We start from the raw sequence: 16,346 nt of genomic DNA, 5'->3' as shown, positions 1-16,346 counted from the left end.
AAATTTAATCCTCACAGGGAACTGTCCATTTCTAAGAGAGCTGGCAGAAAGGGAGCCCAGAGATGGGCTCAAAGATATACTCAAAGAGTGGCTTCAACTAACCAAGAAGAGGACCGAGAGCTTACTAGGAGAAGCCAGTGGCAGAAATGCTGTCTGTTTGCCCTGGTTCTCCTCCTCCTCCCTGCCCAACACCTGAGCAGAAGGCACAGGGGAGGTGAAGGGGGCAGAGAGCGCACCATCTTCCCACCCTAACACCACGCCAGGATCCTGGGAACGGAACTGAGCTTGCGCATGAATGAATATTGGCCCAAGACTTACAGAACCTAAAGAAGACCATTGAAGTCATTGAAATGACGCAAATGACAGCTGCCTGGGATGTTAAGGAAGTGAGGAAAGAAGGCTTTGACAGAACTTGTCGGTAGCAATTATACCCCCAACCAATAGAGACTTCTCACTCCCAATGAATCCAGTGCTCATGCCTCAGTACCTTCTCCCATGACTTCTGAGGAGGAATCTGAGTAAGACAAGGACCCCTGAACTCTAGAGTCCTGCTCTGTATTAACCAGTCAGCTGGGTTAACTCCAGCAAATCATGTAGCCCCCGTGGACCTCAAATTCCTCAACATGAAGACCTCCAATGGCCCTCCCTCCTCTAAAATTCACTATCCTTTGTGAGACAAATTCAGCATTACCTTCTCAGGGGGCAACCCACATTTGGCTGCCACTTCTGTGATACAGGCTTCGGTGATCAGCCCTGCCTGGGGAAAGCCAAACCCTCGCAAAGCCGTGTTGGATGGAAGGTTGGTTCTGCACACCCACCCCCGGCAGCGCAGGTTGGGAAACTTGTAGGTATTTTCCAGTTTCTGAAGTCCCGTCTCTATTACCTGTGGAAATCCAGAGTTGACATGATGGGCCTGTTTTACCATCCTGAGACCTCAGACCAAAACCAAGCCAGAAATGAACGACCTTCTCTCTATCATATCAAACACGCTAACCTTGACCCATGTCTCAAGTGCATTTTTGCTGTAAAATGATTTTTAAGGATTTGAATAATTTTTCTTTTAAAGATATTTTAAAATTTTCATATTAGAGCTAATGCATCTCCCTCACCGGCCAGGTTTTAAAACTTTCCAAAGCCTTTGAAGCATTCATTGACTCAGTCTACAGAATGTAGTGAATAAGATACCTTGAAAAACAGAAAAAAAAATGATATTTGATCTAACGCATTGGTTCTCAACCGGGGGCAATTTCTCCGTCTTCCTCCCTGGGACATTCGCCAATGTTCGGAATATTTCTGGTTGTTAAGTCTGGAGGGTAGCTGAGCCACTGACAAGTACTGGGTGGAGGTCAATGATATTGCTAGATATCTTCTAATGCACAGGGCAGCCCCTACTACAAAGAATTATCCAGTTTATCAATATCAATAGGGTCAAGGTTAAGGTCTAACACTTGCAGTTGGGAAAAGAGCTCTAAAATTTGGGAAACACAGACATAACACACAGATACAGATTTAGCTAATATCTCTGGGGTCACAGTGGGGGCACCAGTAAGTAACATGTGGCTACTTGCTCCCGGCAATGAGAATACTTAGGCTTTTATAATTAAACATCATTTAACCATTGAACATTTTTCTTATTTAAATCATTTTACGTAAAACTTTCCAGAATGTGCATTTGCTCATTAAAACACTTATATATAATGACTCATCCAGGAAGGCACCTCCATTGCTATAATGCTCCACATCCAGGGCCAAGATTCTGCCATCATTCATGAATCCAGCCCGGGGAAAGAGAATGGACCTTTGATCCTGGTGCTGGGTGCAAAGTCTCTCTCAAGTGTACTTTGTCACTGGTGAACCCTCTGCATATCGACGAACATTTTTTATGACATTGGATTTGACATTTTCTTGGATAAGACACCAAAAGTGTATAGGCAACAAAAGAAAAAGAGATACATTGGACTACATCAAAATTCAACACTTCCACATATCAAAGGACACAGTCAACAGAGTGAAAAGGCAATCCAGAGAATGGAAGAAAATATTTGCAAGCCATGTATATGATAAGGGGTTAATATCTGGGCTGTATAAAGAACTCTTAAAACTCAACAACAAGAAACCCCAAACAACCTGTTTAAAAAGTAGACAAAGAACTTGAATAGACATTTCTCCAAAGAATATATACAAACTGTGTAATAAGCACATGGAAACATGTTCAGCATCACAAATAACTAGGGAAATGCAAATAAAAACCACATAAAAATGGTTAAGACAGCAAAAAGTAAAAATAATAATAATAATAAATAATAATAAAAAGAAAGGGTAGAGAAAGATATAAAAGCAAAAGAAAAACCCCTCGTTTAACCCATCACTACCGTTCAGTCTTCTCCAAATCAACTGCATATTTCTTGACCTCTCATTTTTGCCATTAGTTCTTGGAATTCTAGCTTCCATCCTCATATTTCCACCAAAACCTTCTCCCCCAAAGTCAGTGATCTTGTAATCTCCAAATGTGGTGTCCTGCACATAATGTTTTAATACTCCACACATTTTTCTCATACAGGGCCCAATTTCATCACAACTCTCAGCAGCATTTGGTGCTGCTAGAGGTCTTTTAAACAAATATCTTCCTTGCTTTTAAAATGTATGCAATGTTTCTGAACTTAGTAAAGTTCATTTTAATGATTTTTGTTGAATGGGACCAAATTCAAACCAAAGTCAAGGGCATGAACTATGAATTTAGCAGTTTAAGCTTGAGTCCTGGTTCTGCCACAACACCCACTCTATGATCTCAAGCAAGTTATATAACCTCTCTGACTATCTGTGACATGGCAGTAAATAAGGTAATGCAGAAACCCACAGGTAAGTGACTGAAATCTAGCAAGTTTCCTGAATATGCTGCTGCTGCTAAGTCACTTCAGTCGTGTCCGACTCTGTGCGACCCCAGAGACGGCAGCCCATTAGGCCCCTCTGTCCCTGGGATTCTCCAAGCAAGAATACTGGAGTGGGTTGCCATTGCCTTCTCCAATGCCTGAAAGCGAAAAGTGAAAGTGAAGTCGCTCAGTCGTGCCCGACTCCTAGCGACCCCATGGACTGCAGCCTACCAGGCTCCTCCATCCATGGGATTTTCCAGGCAAGAGTACTGGAGTGGGGTGCCATGGCCTTCTCCGTTCCTAAATACAAATGACTACTAATATTATTATAAATACTATTAATATCATCTCCTATCCTCACACCACCCTCCATTAGACCATTTTCTCATGGTCTTAATCACCACTATGCTGACAGTTTCTGTAATTATAATCCAGTCTTTTCAATAGAGTCCCATATCGATGAAGGACATTCCCACAACAATATCCCATGGTCATTTCTTTCTGAAATACACAAATAAACTCATCACTGTCCCTCTAGACTGTTTCCTCCTCCAACTTGGCTCTTTCTCCTAGAAACCTCTGAGTCATGCTTGTGGTGGTTTTTCTCCATTATATTTTGCTAAGTCTGTCACCAAATTCTATTGTATTTTACACCATAATAGCTCTGGGACCCATCTCTTTCCACATCTTACTGTCACAGCTCAGACCCCAACTGCTTCATGTCTGAACACATCAGTTGCCTCCTGGTGGTCTGCCTGCCTTCATCCTCTTGCCTCCCTAAGCCATCCTGCCCAGTGCCATCATATTTCCCCCCCAAAACGCTCATGTTTGGCTATGACACTTGACTGGTCAAGGATCTACTCAGTCTCAGTCTTTATGAGATCAAGTTTAAACCTGCATCCTGGTATTCTCAGGTCACTCTGAAACTGTTATCACCTAACCCAACTCATCTTACTTTCTACTACTTTTCAGTAAGCACTCTGGGGTTCTGATTCCCCTTCTCCCCTTACTCCTGTTCCTAATCATCATGCCACATGTAATTCACCTCTGCCTTTATGCTGCTACTGTCCCACCACCTGGTATGATTTCTTTCTGCCCACCCATTCTTCAAGGTCATTTACATTTCACCTTCTCTAAGAAGTATCCTGTATACACTCCAGCCCATACTCATCTCTCCCCATAGTTTTAACATGAGATTATTACGCTTTCATAATGATTTCATATGTCGAAGTCTTATTTCTCCCTCAACTACTAAAATGATATCTCCTTTAGGACACAGTTTTCCTCAATTAATTTCAATTGAACTACACCAAATTCAAAATATAGCTTAGGGTGAATATAAGTTGAAAAGATTCATTCACTACCTTCTAACAGGTACTAGTTGTGATAGAAATGATGCCATGTGTTTAACAAATCCTGCTGTCTTTCATCCTGGGCACATTGGAAGACTACATTTCCCATCCTCCCTTGCAGGTAGGTGGCAAAGTTCTGGCCATTAATGTGTTGATTAAGGAAAGGACCAACTCTTCCAGGCCTGGTGCTTAAAACATCTCCCATATGACACTTCTGTTCCCCCTCTCTGCCTTTCCCTTGTCTTCCGTCCTTTGCCAAAGAGCCAGGGGAAGACAAAGAGTACTTAGAGCAGTGCTATCTGATGGAACTTCCTGTGACGATGGCAGTGTTCTCTATCTACGTGTCCAATATGGCGGCCACTAGCCACAGGTGGTTTCTGAGCACTTGAAATACAGTTAATGCAACTGTGGAACTGAATTTTAAATTTTATTTAATTTAGTAGATTTAAATCTGAGGGGATGATGGTGGTGGTGTTAGATAAAAAATAGTTGAGTCTGTGAATGAGCAGCAGAGTTCTCTCTTCTCCCCTCACTCCCACCCTCCAGGGATTGCCCTGGGCTGTTACTTGAGCAATAATTAACACAAAAAAGGTCTAAGTCCCTAGGAGTTTTCAGTTAGCCCACTCTGACAAGTAAACTTATTTTTATGAAGCAAAAGAATACTTATTTTCTGCTATGGAAATTTTTCTAAGAATTAGGAATTTCTGGGACAGAGTTTAACCAAAATGAAAAGTGTGTTAGTCGCTCAGTTGGGTTCGACTCATTAAGAACCCATGGACTGTAGCCTGCCAGGCTCCTCTGTCCATGGAATTCTCCAGACAAGAATACGGGAGTGCGTAGCCATTCCCTTCTCCAAGCGATTGAACCCGGGTCTCCTGCATTGCAGGCAGAATCTTTACCATTCTTTACCATAACATTACTGTTATGGAAATTACTCTATATTTACCTCCCACATATAAAAATGTGGGAATAGTGTGATTATCAGATCTACTTTCATGGAAGTATGTACATACTCCTATGTTTCCAGTTTTGCACTCTGTAGCAATCAATTACCAGCTAGTAATTTTTTTACAAACGGACATCTTTGGGCAAAGCAGAAAAGCTTCACTGAACCAGCCAGTAATAGTGAGCACCAGGAAGAGAAAGTTGAAGCACAGTTTGTTTATTTGCTCCTTGTTAATCCCCAGTAGAGAGTAGCCAGATGCTGCCCTCTGCCTTTCTGCAATGCTATATTTCAACAGAAAGCCCCCCACCCCCACCTCAACTCACTTTATACTTTCCAAGGTAAGGGTGGCGGCCTCCAGTTATTAACATGTCTTCTCCTCGTTCTAGAATGCAGCGGACTGGACGACCATGCCTAACACAGAAGAAAAAGAATCAGGAGAAGCAAACTCTTTTACCAAATTGGAATTATCCAGTGTTTATGGAACTCCTAACGGGAGCCTGAGTGCAAGCCACACACATCACAGAACAACAGAGTGACCCCCCTGAGCCCGGCTGTGCGATTCTCAGGCAGACACCGTGGCTTCCCCTCCTCTGGGTCAGGGAACAGTGCCTGGCAATCACTACTCATGGGAGGAGCTCTAGGGTATTGCTTTGGAGTGGTTTCCCACCGGGACGACAACCTCCGTGATGGGCAAACAGTCCCAGGGCCACATTAGAGATGGTTACAAATGGAGGCATGGCATCTGGGTCCCATCACTTCTTGGCAAATAGATGGGGAAACAATGGAAACAGTGACAGACTATTTTTGGGGGCTCCAAAATCACAGCAGATGGTGACTGCAGCCATGAAATTGAAAGATGCTTGCTCCTTGGAAGAAAAACTATGACCAACCTAGACAGCATATTAAAATGCAGAAATATTACTTTGCCAACAAAGTCCGTCTAGTCAAAGCTATGGTTTTTCCAGTAATCATGTATGGTTGTGAGAATTGGACTATAAAGAAAGCTGAGCACCAAAGACTTGATGCTTCTGAACCATGGTGTTGGCGAAGACTCTTGAGAGTTCCTTGGACTGCAAGGAGATCCAACCAGTCCATCCTAAAGGAGATCAGTCCTGAATATTTACTGGAAGGACTGATGCTGAAGCTGAAACTTCAGTACTTTGGTCACCTGATGCAAAGAACTGACTCAGTGGAAAAGACCCTGATGCTGGGAAGGATTGAAGGCAGGAGGGGAAGGGGACGACAGAGGATAAGATGGTTGGATGGCATCACCGACACAATGGACATGAGTTTGAGTAGGCTCCGGGATTTGGTGATGGACAGGGAAGCCTCGTGTGGTGCAGTCCATAGAGTCGCAGAGTCGGACACAACTGAGTGACTGAACTGAACTGAACAAATGGAGGAATTCAGGGGGTGTGACTGCAAAGTACTCCCTGACAGGGCAGGTCTGGAATCAAGGTCTTCGTGTGTCATGGGACAGAAGACTTGACCTATATGACTTAGCAAAGAAATTCAGCCTTCTACACGTGCCTGCTCCAAAGACAATTTTCTCTGGTTACGTGTTGACACCCTTAAGGGAAAACAGTACTATAAATAAATGTAAGCATAACAAAGGGGCTTCCTTGGTGGCTCAGCAGTCAAGAATCTGCCTGCAATGCAGGAGCCAAGGGAGATGAGGCTTCCATCCCTGGGTGGGGAAGATCCCACTCCAGTATTCTTGCCTGGAGAATGCCATGGACAGAGGAGCCTGGAGAGCTACAGTCCATGGGGTCGCAAAGAGCTGGACACGACTGAAGTGACTGAGCAAACATGAAAGCATAAAAAAAGCAAAACACCCATTTAAATTAGGGGAATATATATACACACATTTTGAGATGCATTTTATATCTAATTATATGTGTATATGAACCTTTTGAGATATATCTATATATCAATACATATAGATACACAGATCAATACAAATATCTATTGCAAAAGGTTGAACTGACCTGCATAAGTATATATACATTTATATATATATACAGGTGCTAGGAGAAGTCATCTCATTTTTTCAGGATCTGCTTCTGTCTACTCTCCAGGTACATTTTTTAACTGTGGTTTTTATTCTTTTCAGTAACTCATCCTCATTTTTGTTTTTATACTATGTATCTTGAGAATATAAAATCAAGAAGTCCTAATAAGCCAGCGATTTGTGCATTCGTATATTATATGGTATTTTAAATAACCTGGACTCAGATTCTTCCTCAGTGTTGAGATTCCACAATGTTGAGAATATTCAACGTGACCTCATTTGATTTTTAGTCTATCGAACAGATTCTCTCCACTTACTTGTTTGCAGCAAATGCGGTGATGGCTGCAAGGACGCCAGTTTTTGTCACCTTTCCCCCAAAGGCTCCACCAATACGCTTTACATGACACATGACTTTGTTAGCTGAGACCTTCAAGACTAAAGCAGTTATGTCCTGTGAATGATAACAGTTTTCATTAATCTAACCCCTATGCAGCAAGGGAGTGGGTCCGGCTTACACGTTTTGATTGCTTAATGTATGTGATACACAAACTCTGTGGCTACACTAAATAATGGGATGATTTCCAAAAACCTAAGCAGGCATCCAGGCTGATCTCAGTAGTATTTGGCTGTAATGACAGTGCCAAAACTATCATTTATATTACATGGTCCTTTCAACGGAATTCTCAGAGGGCACAGCAGTAAAGAGACTGCCTGCCAAATGTAGGAATTGCAAAAGATGCTGGTTCGACCCCTGGGCCCTGTAGATCCCCTGGAGTAGGAAATGGCAACCCACTCCGGTATTCTTGCCTGGAAAATCCCTCGGACAGAGGAGCCTAGGGGACTAGAGTCCAAGGGGTCACAGGTCACAGAGTCAGACACAACTGAGCATGCACTCAGCAAAGAAAAAAAAAGTGCTTTCAATATCAATGAGATATTTTTGTGATGATAAAAGTAAAAAAAAAATTTTTTTTCCTTCATGAACTACACGTAAGGTATCCTTTTCAGACTGACTCCTAGAGATATGTTTCCTGCAGCAGTGAGATTTTATGGTCTTCCAAGCCTTTCTCAGACTGGGTCTTTTCCTTGCACATCAGTGTGTCTACTGGAGAATGAGCATCCCTCACTTCCCATTTGGATGAAGTTGGCTAGCAGGTCTTCCCTGGATCGAGGTCTTGTTCTTCCTTGCCATGCTAATGTCTGAGGTCATTAAGTCTTTTTCATTTTACTTTTTTTTTAAATGGGAGGATAATCGCTTTACAATATTGTGTAGGTTTTTGCCATACAGTGCAAGTTGGTCATACATATAAATATATATAAAATATAAATATATATCCCCTCCCTCCTGAGCCTCCTTCCCACCACCTCCCCATCCCAGCCCTCTTGGTAGTCACAGAGGGCCAGGCCGGTTAGGTGGGGAGCCCAAGAAGAGTGAGGTGATAAGCCCAAGGTCACTCAAGGAGTGAGGAGCAGAACGGGACTGAAATGGAATTCACCCAGCCCTTCTCAGAGGCCTCATTCTCCACAGTCCCACTTGCTCTGGTAATGACACTGGCTCCTTGTGACCTACTGAATCAAGACCCAGTGTCAATTCCCCTTACTTTCACCCTGATGCTTAAACTAGCCACCCTAGGTGCATCTTCCATTCCAGCATAGGCAGTCTCTACTATTCCTCCCTCTTTGCCAAAGGGATGAATGAATGGATGAATGAACGAATGAGTGGCATTTGATCTTGGTGTGGAACTGTCTGGAAATGGCCTCTTTCCTCACCATCTATAGACAAACTTCATTTTCACTGTAAATCCAGACTTAAGACTTCATCTTCATGGAATTTCCCAGATGATTCTAAGGCCTCACAAACCTCCATTCTCTTAATTCTCCCTCCTCTGTAAATTCTGACTTAGGTGATTTAGTACTTGGCTGTATTCTGCTCAATACTCTTTCCTCATTGCTTCATGTGAATTAGGTGACTACAGGTTTTGGAGGGCAGACTTTTCTTTGTCAAATTTTTTTTTTTTAGTTTTATTAAGCAAGATTGAGGGCAGGAGGAGAAGGGGACGACAGAGGATGAGATGGCTGGATGGCATCACTGACTTAATGGACATGAGTTTGGGTAAACTCCGGGAGTTGGTGATGGACAGGGAGGCCTGGCGTGCTGTGGTTCATGGGGTCACAAAGAGTTGGACACAACTGAGCGACTGAACTGAACTGAATTGATATACATCACTGTATAAGTTTAAGGTGTACAGCATGATGGCTCGATTTACATACATTGATCACCATGGGAGGTTTAGATAAAATCCATCATCTCATATAGATACAGTTCAAAGAAAAAAACTTCTCATTGTGACAAGAGCTGTTAGGATCTATTGCTTAACAACTTTCACGTATATAATACAGCAGGGCTGACTAGTGCCATCATTTCTTTTGTAGTCTTAACAGTGCCACCAAGAGTACAGCAAAAGAGACCTGCTGGTTGTAAGGTTACAGGTCCACAAAGAGAAGACCACTGCTTTCAGAGTACCTTAAAAGTTGTAAAGGTGTATGGATCTTAACACCAAAAGGATACGGCTATTAGTACGCCAAACTCCTTTAGTTTCTAAAATGACATTTTAACCTCTAATTGATCTTGTTGTATCTTGTTGGCAGAAACCACTTAGCCACATCCCCTCCATGTGGCCCCACCTTATCTGGATGTATTTAGGAAACTGAGTAGACACGTAGACATCGATTTCTTTATCTTCTCCTTTGGGAACAACCAGCATGCTTTGGGTTTCCATATAAAAGTGTTCTTGACCTCCCATGTGTATTTCACCTGTTAGAGGAAAATACACCAGAATCAGCCAATACAGTAAGTCACAAAGTCCTAGGGATGAATGTGTGACTTTCCAGAGTAAAATACTATGGCAAGGAGAAATCCAAGACAAGATGGAGTGGATGTACTTCTCTCTGTTCTTTCTTGTAAGTGCAGCTAACTATCCTGGACATTATACATAGGAAAAGAAACAGCAGACGACTCTGGAAGGCACAAGTCAGACACAATTGAAGTGACTTAGCATGTATGCATATTATAAATATGGGAGAGTAAAGGGATAAAGGGAGGTAGGGTTTTTACAATTTAATCAAACTTATGAAATGTCACTATCAAATATACTATAAATTTAACATCTAGAACTACCACTAAAAAAAATTCACAAAGAGATACACTCAAACCACTATACATAAATAAAAATAGAATTCTAAAAAGTGTAATCCATTGGAAAAGAGGGCAAAAAATAAAAAACAGAAGTAAAAAAAAAGAACAAAACAATACAACTGTGTCAGTCATCATGTTAGGCGGAAAGCAGAACTTTTACAAATTAAAAATGTATGGAATAAGAGTGATTTGTAAATTATTTGAGAGGGATTCCCAAGAAAATCTTTTATATGAGAATCTGGACTTCCTATCTTATCCGAAATCTGAGTAAAGAGAGTACAGAAGAATAAGTAGATTCTACTTCTTTAACAACATATAAAGATGACAAGGTCGAGAACCCGGATCTCAGTTTCAACTGAAGTTTTTATCAAAAGTGTACATCAAAAACCCATTTGTCAGTAGGATCAAATCCATGATACACAATGTTAGTGATTCCACCTATCCACACAGAATGAATGTGGTTAAGTTTAAAAAGTACAGAGCTAAAAAATATTAAACAGAGTTGTTTCTGCTTAAACCCATCAGGTGGGCAATATTCTAAGACCCTGTTAGTGCTGCCCACCCCACAGCCCTGGACCCACGGTGCCCTCTCCTCACTCTACAGTGTGGCTCACAACTCTCTAGGCTGAAAACCAGTTTGTTCAACTAATCCCTGAGATAAAATGTTATCCCAGGATGGCCTTAGGAGTGATTCCTTCAGGCGTATTTACATTTTAATGAGTTCCTTAAAGACGAAAAGCCTAGATACCAGGGAGTCTCTCCGTACTCTGCCCAATAGGACAGGGTATGGGGAAGATCATTTTAGCTTCAGAGTTCTCCTGCAAATCCTGCTATGGAGATTGCTATCCACTCTCTCAGTGTAAAGCCCAACCCAGCTAATGGGGTTTCACAGAGATGAGTGAGAAGCAGCATAACATAGAGGGGAGAACGCTAACTTCAGAGGTGAGAAACTTAGATAGATTTGATTCCTGGTCAACATCATGTCTCTCCAGCCTTAGTGGGCTCATTGGTAAACCAAATTCTTTAAAGTCCCTCTAAGATGTGGGTTTGATTCCTGGGTTGTGAAGATCCTCTGGAGAAGGAAATGGCAACCCACTTCAGCATTCTTGCCTGGGAAATCCCACGGACAGAGGAGCCTGGAGGGCTACAGTCCATGGGGTCACCAAGAGTCGGACACGACTGAGCCACTGAACAACAACAACGGCTATGACACAGCCAGTATGTAAGGCTGAGGTATCTATCTTCACAGTTGGTACAAGTCAGCAAGGGTATCATTCCCTTCAAGAACACAGTTCAAGACTTGATGTGATGCTCAACATATTTAATCTTTTAAATATTCTTTTTTCTGGGGGCATCTGTTTTCCTAAGGGGCAGATTAAGTACCATCATGATTAGTATCTCTAGTTATCTCTCATTGAAACAAGTAGTCACAAATTCTTCATCAAAACGACAAGTGGAGAGGAAGAATAAAATCCCTTTGAGTCAAGAGAATGAACTCTTAAGTCCATTTTACAGCTTCCTGTTCACTTTTATACTCATCAATAGGGTATTGTGCTGTTGTTCAGTCGCTAAGTCATGTCCGACTCTTTGTGACCCTATAGTCTGTGGCCTGCCAGGCTCCTCTGTCCATGGGATTTCCCAGGCAACAACACTGGAGTGGGTTGCCATTTCCTCCTCTAGGGGATCTTTTCGACCCAAGGGTCAAACCCACGTCTCCTGCATTAAGGTGGATTCTTTACTGCTGGGCTCTATAGGGTATGGGCAACTTAAAATTCAAGAGAGAGATAGATTGAACAACTTACCTAACTAAATGAAATAATTAAATAATATGTCAAGGACAAACACAATAATCGAATTCTCACACAGAAACATATAATGGAACAAAGAGTGCATGGACATATTATGGAGCAAGTGGAGGAACTGCTGTCCATATCGGTATTTCTAAGATACTCTCACCATGGCCTCTCTGTGCAGAAATGCTCCTTCCTTCTCTCCCACAAAATAAACTCACCATTGAGTGTTTGCCAGATTTTACTAATCCTAAGAATCACCTAGAGCCCTGTTAACATTGGTGAAAAACAGATTCCTAGGCTGCCCTGGATCTTCCAACTCCAGAATTCCAAGGGGCACAGGAATATACATACATACAGAGACAGACAGGCAGAGACAGAGGCAGAGAGATATACACACACATACAGAACAATAAAGCAGGTGTAGTGAAATGTTTATTGGGGAATCTGAGTAAAGGATAATTAGGAGTTTCTCTAATGTTTCTGCACCTTTCCTGAAATTTAAAACGATTTCAAAACAAAAAGTTACAAGAATTTTGTTGGAAAGCTCAAGTCAACTATTTTCCAAGAGGGAATGGCACCCCACTTCAGTACTCTTGCCTGGAAAATCCCATGGACAGAGGAGCCTGGTAGGCTGCAGTCTATGAGGTTGCTAAGAGTTGGACACGACTGAGCGACTTCACTTTCACTTTTCACTTTCATGCATTGGAGAAGGAAATGGCAACCCACTCCAGTGTTCTTGCCTGGAGAATCCCAGGGACGGCAGAGCCTGGTGGGAGGCCGTCTATGGGGTCGCACAGAGTCGGACACGACTGAAGCGACTTAGCAGCAGCGTATGTAATGAAAGGAAGTTTGCAAGGAAGTAGGGGAAGGGGACAAGGAGGGAGAGAGGAAAGGAAGGAGAAAGCAGAGATGGAGAGGGGTGAAGGAGAAATCCGAAAGGATGACAGAGAAAGAAACATGGACTTTGGAAATCCTTGCGAAAGCTATCAATCCACAGCGCTTCATGGTGCCTGCTGTCTAACGTGCCTAGTAGCAGCAGCAGTGGCTGCTGTCTAACACGACTGTGGTCCTGCTCCTTAACCACTCTGAGCCTCAGTTTCCTGACCTGTGGGAAAACAGACACCATCTGTATAACTAACTCCTGGAGCCGTGGCAAGGGAGACCCACGACTGCTTCCTCTCTCATCATTTGTTAAAGATAGTTTTACCTTCAAGAATTTGGTCCACCATTTTAAATGCTTCATCCACATTTCCAGTCTCCAGTTTCCTCTCTCGCTCAAAGAAGGACTTGTTTTGTATAGCTTCCTAGAAGGAGAACAGAAAAGTGAGCCCCCCATCAGCCCCACAGCAGCAGCCACATGTGGTGCTGGATCATCTGAGTCTGGGCAGTGCTTCTCTTGCTCTGGCATCACAGGCACCCTCATCATGCACCCGCATCAGGACCCCATGGGCTGGGTTAAGAACCATGCTGCAGAGAGACTCTCCATGGAGCAAATGCAAATGTCCTCATTGAGTCAAAAACAAACAAACAAACAAACAAAAAACAAAAAATACTGCTTAGAAAACACCTAGCACCAAGTGGTGGAACTGTTTCCAGGCCAATTATTCTCTTCATTCCACAGCCCATGTTATGCAGCCAGGGTAACAAGGCACAGGGACTCAGATCTTGGGCTCTGGACCCAGTTGGAGTTGTGTCCATCTTCTGATGTACTAGCTATTTGACTGTGGGTCTATCACTTCACCTCTTTGAGCCTCATTGGTAAAATGAAGGTAGAGCTGTACACACAGTTCCAATAGGGTTGTGAAAAGAATAAAATGAAATGAGGCATGAATGAGCTTACATGGTATATAACGAATGTTCTGTTAATGCTACCTGAAGACACTCTAGTGATAAGGACATGATGGCCTTGACTGCCGGTCCCAAGCTTCTCCTTTGGGGGAATGAGTCCAGCATTTGCACTTTGGACTTCCAGCCCTGGAAGTAAGATTCCAAGTCTAGAGTGGGTACCACAAATCCACTTATATACTGGTTCCTAATGGCTTCCCTTGAGTACCTAGTGAAGGACTGTAAGAGTAAGTACACATTATCAGGGATGCAGCTAAAAAATCTAGGTTGGTTTTCCTACCTATCCTTGGGAATTCATCTTGCTGTAATCCCTTGGTCCTTGGCAAATGTGACATGTCAGCTCCTGGGAGTATTTCTACAATAGATGATTGTCCATCTATGAAATGCCAGCCTGGTGGCAGCTAGGGATTCTCCCAACTTTGGTTCCCTTGGGCCAACAGTACGTGTCTAGACCTATTGATACCTTATGGATATGCTGTTGTAATCCTGCCATTTCCTCCATTCAAAAAGTGGGTTGGTTTGTTTCTACTACCACGAGGCCCAGGGTCTTTGATCGAGTGTTTGTTGATTGCTTCTATTGTTGATTAACTGTGTGACTTTGGGTAACTCAGCCTTTCAGTTTCTGCATCAGAATGGGGAGAATACCAGCTTTTACCTCATAGGATTGTTGTGAGTGTTTAGTGACTTAGGTAGGAAACCTGTTTGGAACCAGGTAGTCACACAGAGAGCTCTGGGTGTTAGCTATGGTCACGTTGTTGACTGTGACGACTGATAAGAGATTCTGGTTGGCAGCACAGCTTTCTCACCATGGTTATCAGCCTGACTCTTGGGGCCAAGAGTTTTGATAGCATTTCCCCATCAAGCTATTAAAAATTTAAAAAAGCATAAGCTAGGTTAAACATGAGTGATAGTGATGGAGATCCATTTATTTTTATCCTATTTTAATTGATAACATATTTCCTACTGGAATCAATTCATATGATTTTCTTTTTTTTCATTGGAGTATAATTGCTTTACAACGTTGTATTAGTGTCTGCTGTATAACAAAGCCTATGATCTTTTATTAATCTAAGACTCAGATATTCCAGGTTCAAAACAGAAGTTAAGTTTCATACATCCAGTTTTCTTTTTTTATTTTTTTCCTTGGAGTTTAGCCTTTTGCTGCTCGCTCTTTGAGTAACTCAGAGACAATTTCCTGAATATTTCTTGGTCAGGAAAGTGATCAAAAGAACTTTAATATGCAAGGAACAAGGCATATTTCCTTGCTATACACTTGGATTAACTCTTCTTGATCTAGTTGATTGATCTTGGAGAGCTTAACCTTTGATAGAAACATGAGGTATTTCTTCTCCGCGATGTCAAAGCTTGGTATTTGATATTGGGATTCTTTGGCAGACAATTCAAGCTATGCTGGGCCAAGTTAGGGGTGGAGGTGGAGGTGGGGGTGGGAAGAGAGTGGTGTCTGTTTGCTTTTGGAATTTTATTTGGCTGGAAAGCAGAGTGTGGGGCAGGGAAAATACTTAGTCACTGGAATTTGGCAAAGAATTACAAACAAAATTTTTGATAAAATATTACGCAAATAAATTCTTACGAAGAATTCAAACTCTAAAACAAAATGTTGGGGAAGGAATGTATAAAGTCAGCAAGTATATGAGGCAATGTATGAATGAAAATTGCTTAAGATGGAAACAGAATGAATTTGAAACTAGCCAGGAAAATTTGGAAAGCCTAATCACTCTTTGACTCCAACTAAACTTTTTTATTTTTGTTTCCTTGACATGATTCTTTTTAAATTTCAAAACACTGAGGACACTGTCCAGAAACAAACTCTATGTTCCTTGGCATAAAGCAGCAGGAAATATACCCAAGGCCAAGTTCTCCTGGAGACACTAATCTTGCCCAACTCATTTCCTTATTTTCTGCCTCAGAGCATGCTAGTCACCTAGAGAACAATTTATTCATTATGTCCTGGAGATAATATTGTATTCCCAGATGACATCCGGTCTCTGTGTGCTGAATCTAATCTACTCATGCTGTTTTCCCAACTTTCATGCTTTTATTACTTTGTAAATGACAAGAACCAATGAAATACATGCAGAAGAATACTCATATTATTTCATGGAGATGAGTCTGAAAACCTTTATATAGTTCAAAATTTTTTTTAAGAAACAGGATAGGAAATGCAGTTCCCCAATTTGTTCAAGTTGCCAAAATAGCTGTAGGCATCACAGGGTCTGTTTCTCATACTTACTTTAGATATGCATTAAAAGATCTAAAGCTAGGGTCACAGTATATGCTTCATGGAGCTTCTTGTTGGTTTTCACTATGTACCTAAA

At 42.0% G+C, this 16,346-nt stretch overlaps 1 protein-coding gene across 3 annotated transcripts in view; it reads right to left on the bottom strand.

Annotated features, from left to right (window-relative positions):
- The window catches only part of LOC129646617 (aldehyde oxidase 1-like), a 69,949-nt gene that overhangs the window by 19,469 nt on the left and 34,134 nt on the right, over window positions 1–16,346 (bottom strand). For all 3 annotated transcript variants that reach the window (XM_055573055.1, XM_055573056.1, XM_055573057.1), the window contains 5 exons: window positions 13,373–13,469; window positions 9,870–9,991; window positions 7,497–7,633; window positions 5,492–5,579; window positions 692–883 (listed from right to left, as the gene is read on the bottom strand). In XM_055573055.1, the coding sequence (XP_055429030.1) occupies window positions 692–883; window positions 5,492–5,579; window positions 7,497–7,633; window positions 9,870–9,991; window positions 13,373–13,469 (636 nt within the window). The remainder of the gene's footprint in view (window positions 1–691; window positions 884–5,491; window positions 5,580–7,496; window positions 7,634–9,869; window positions 9,992–13,372; window positions 13,470–16,346) is intronic.

This window comes from Bubalus kerabau, chromosome 3, assembly GCF_029407905.1.
Source record: "Bubalus kerabau isolate K-KA32 ecotype Philippines breed swamp buffalo chromosome 3, PCC_UOA_SB_1v2, whole genome shotgun sequence".
Lineage (NCBI taxonomy): Eukaryota > Metazoa > Chordata > Mammalia > Artiodactyla > Bovidae > Bubalus > Bubalus kerabau.
Note: the sequence above shows the minus strand (reverse complement) of the source record. Positions and strands in the feature narration are given on the sequence as shown.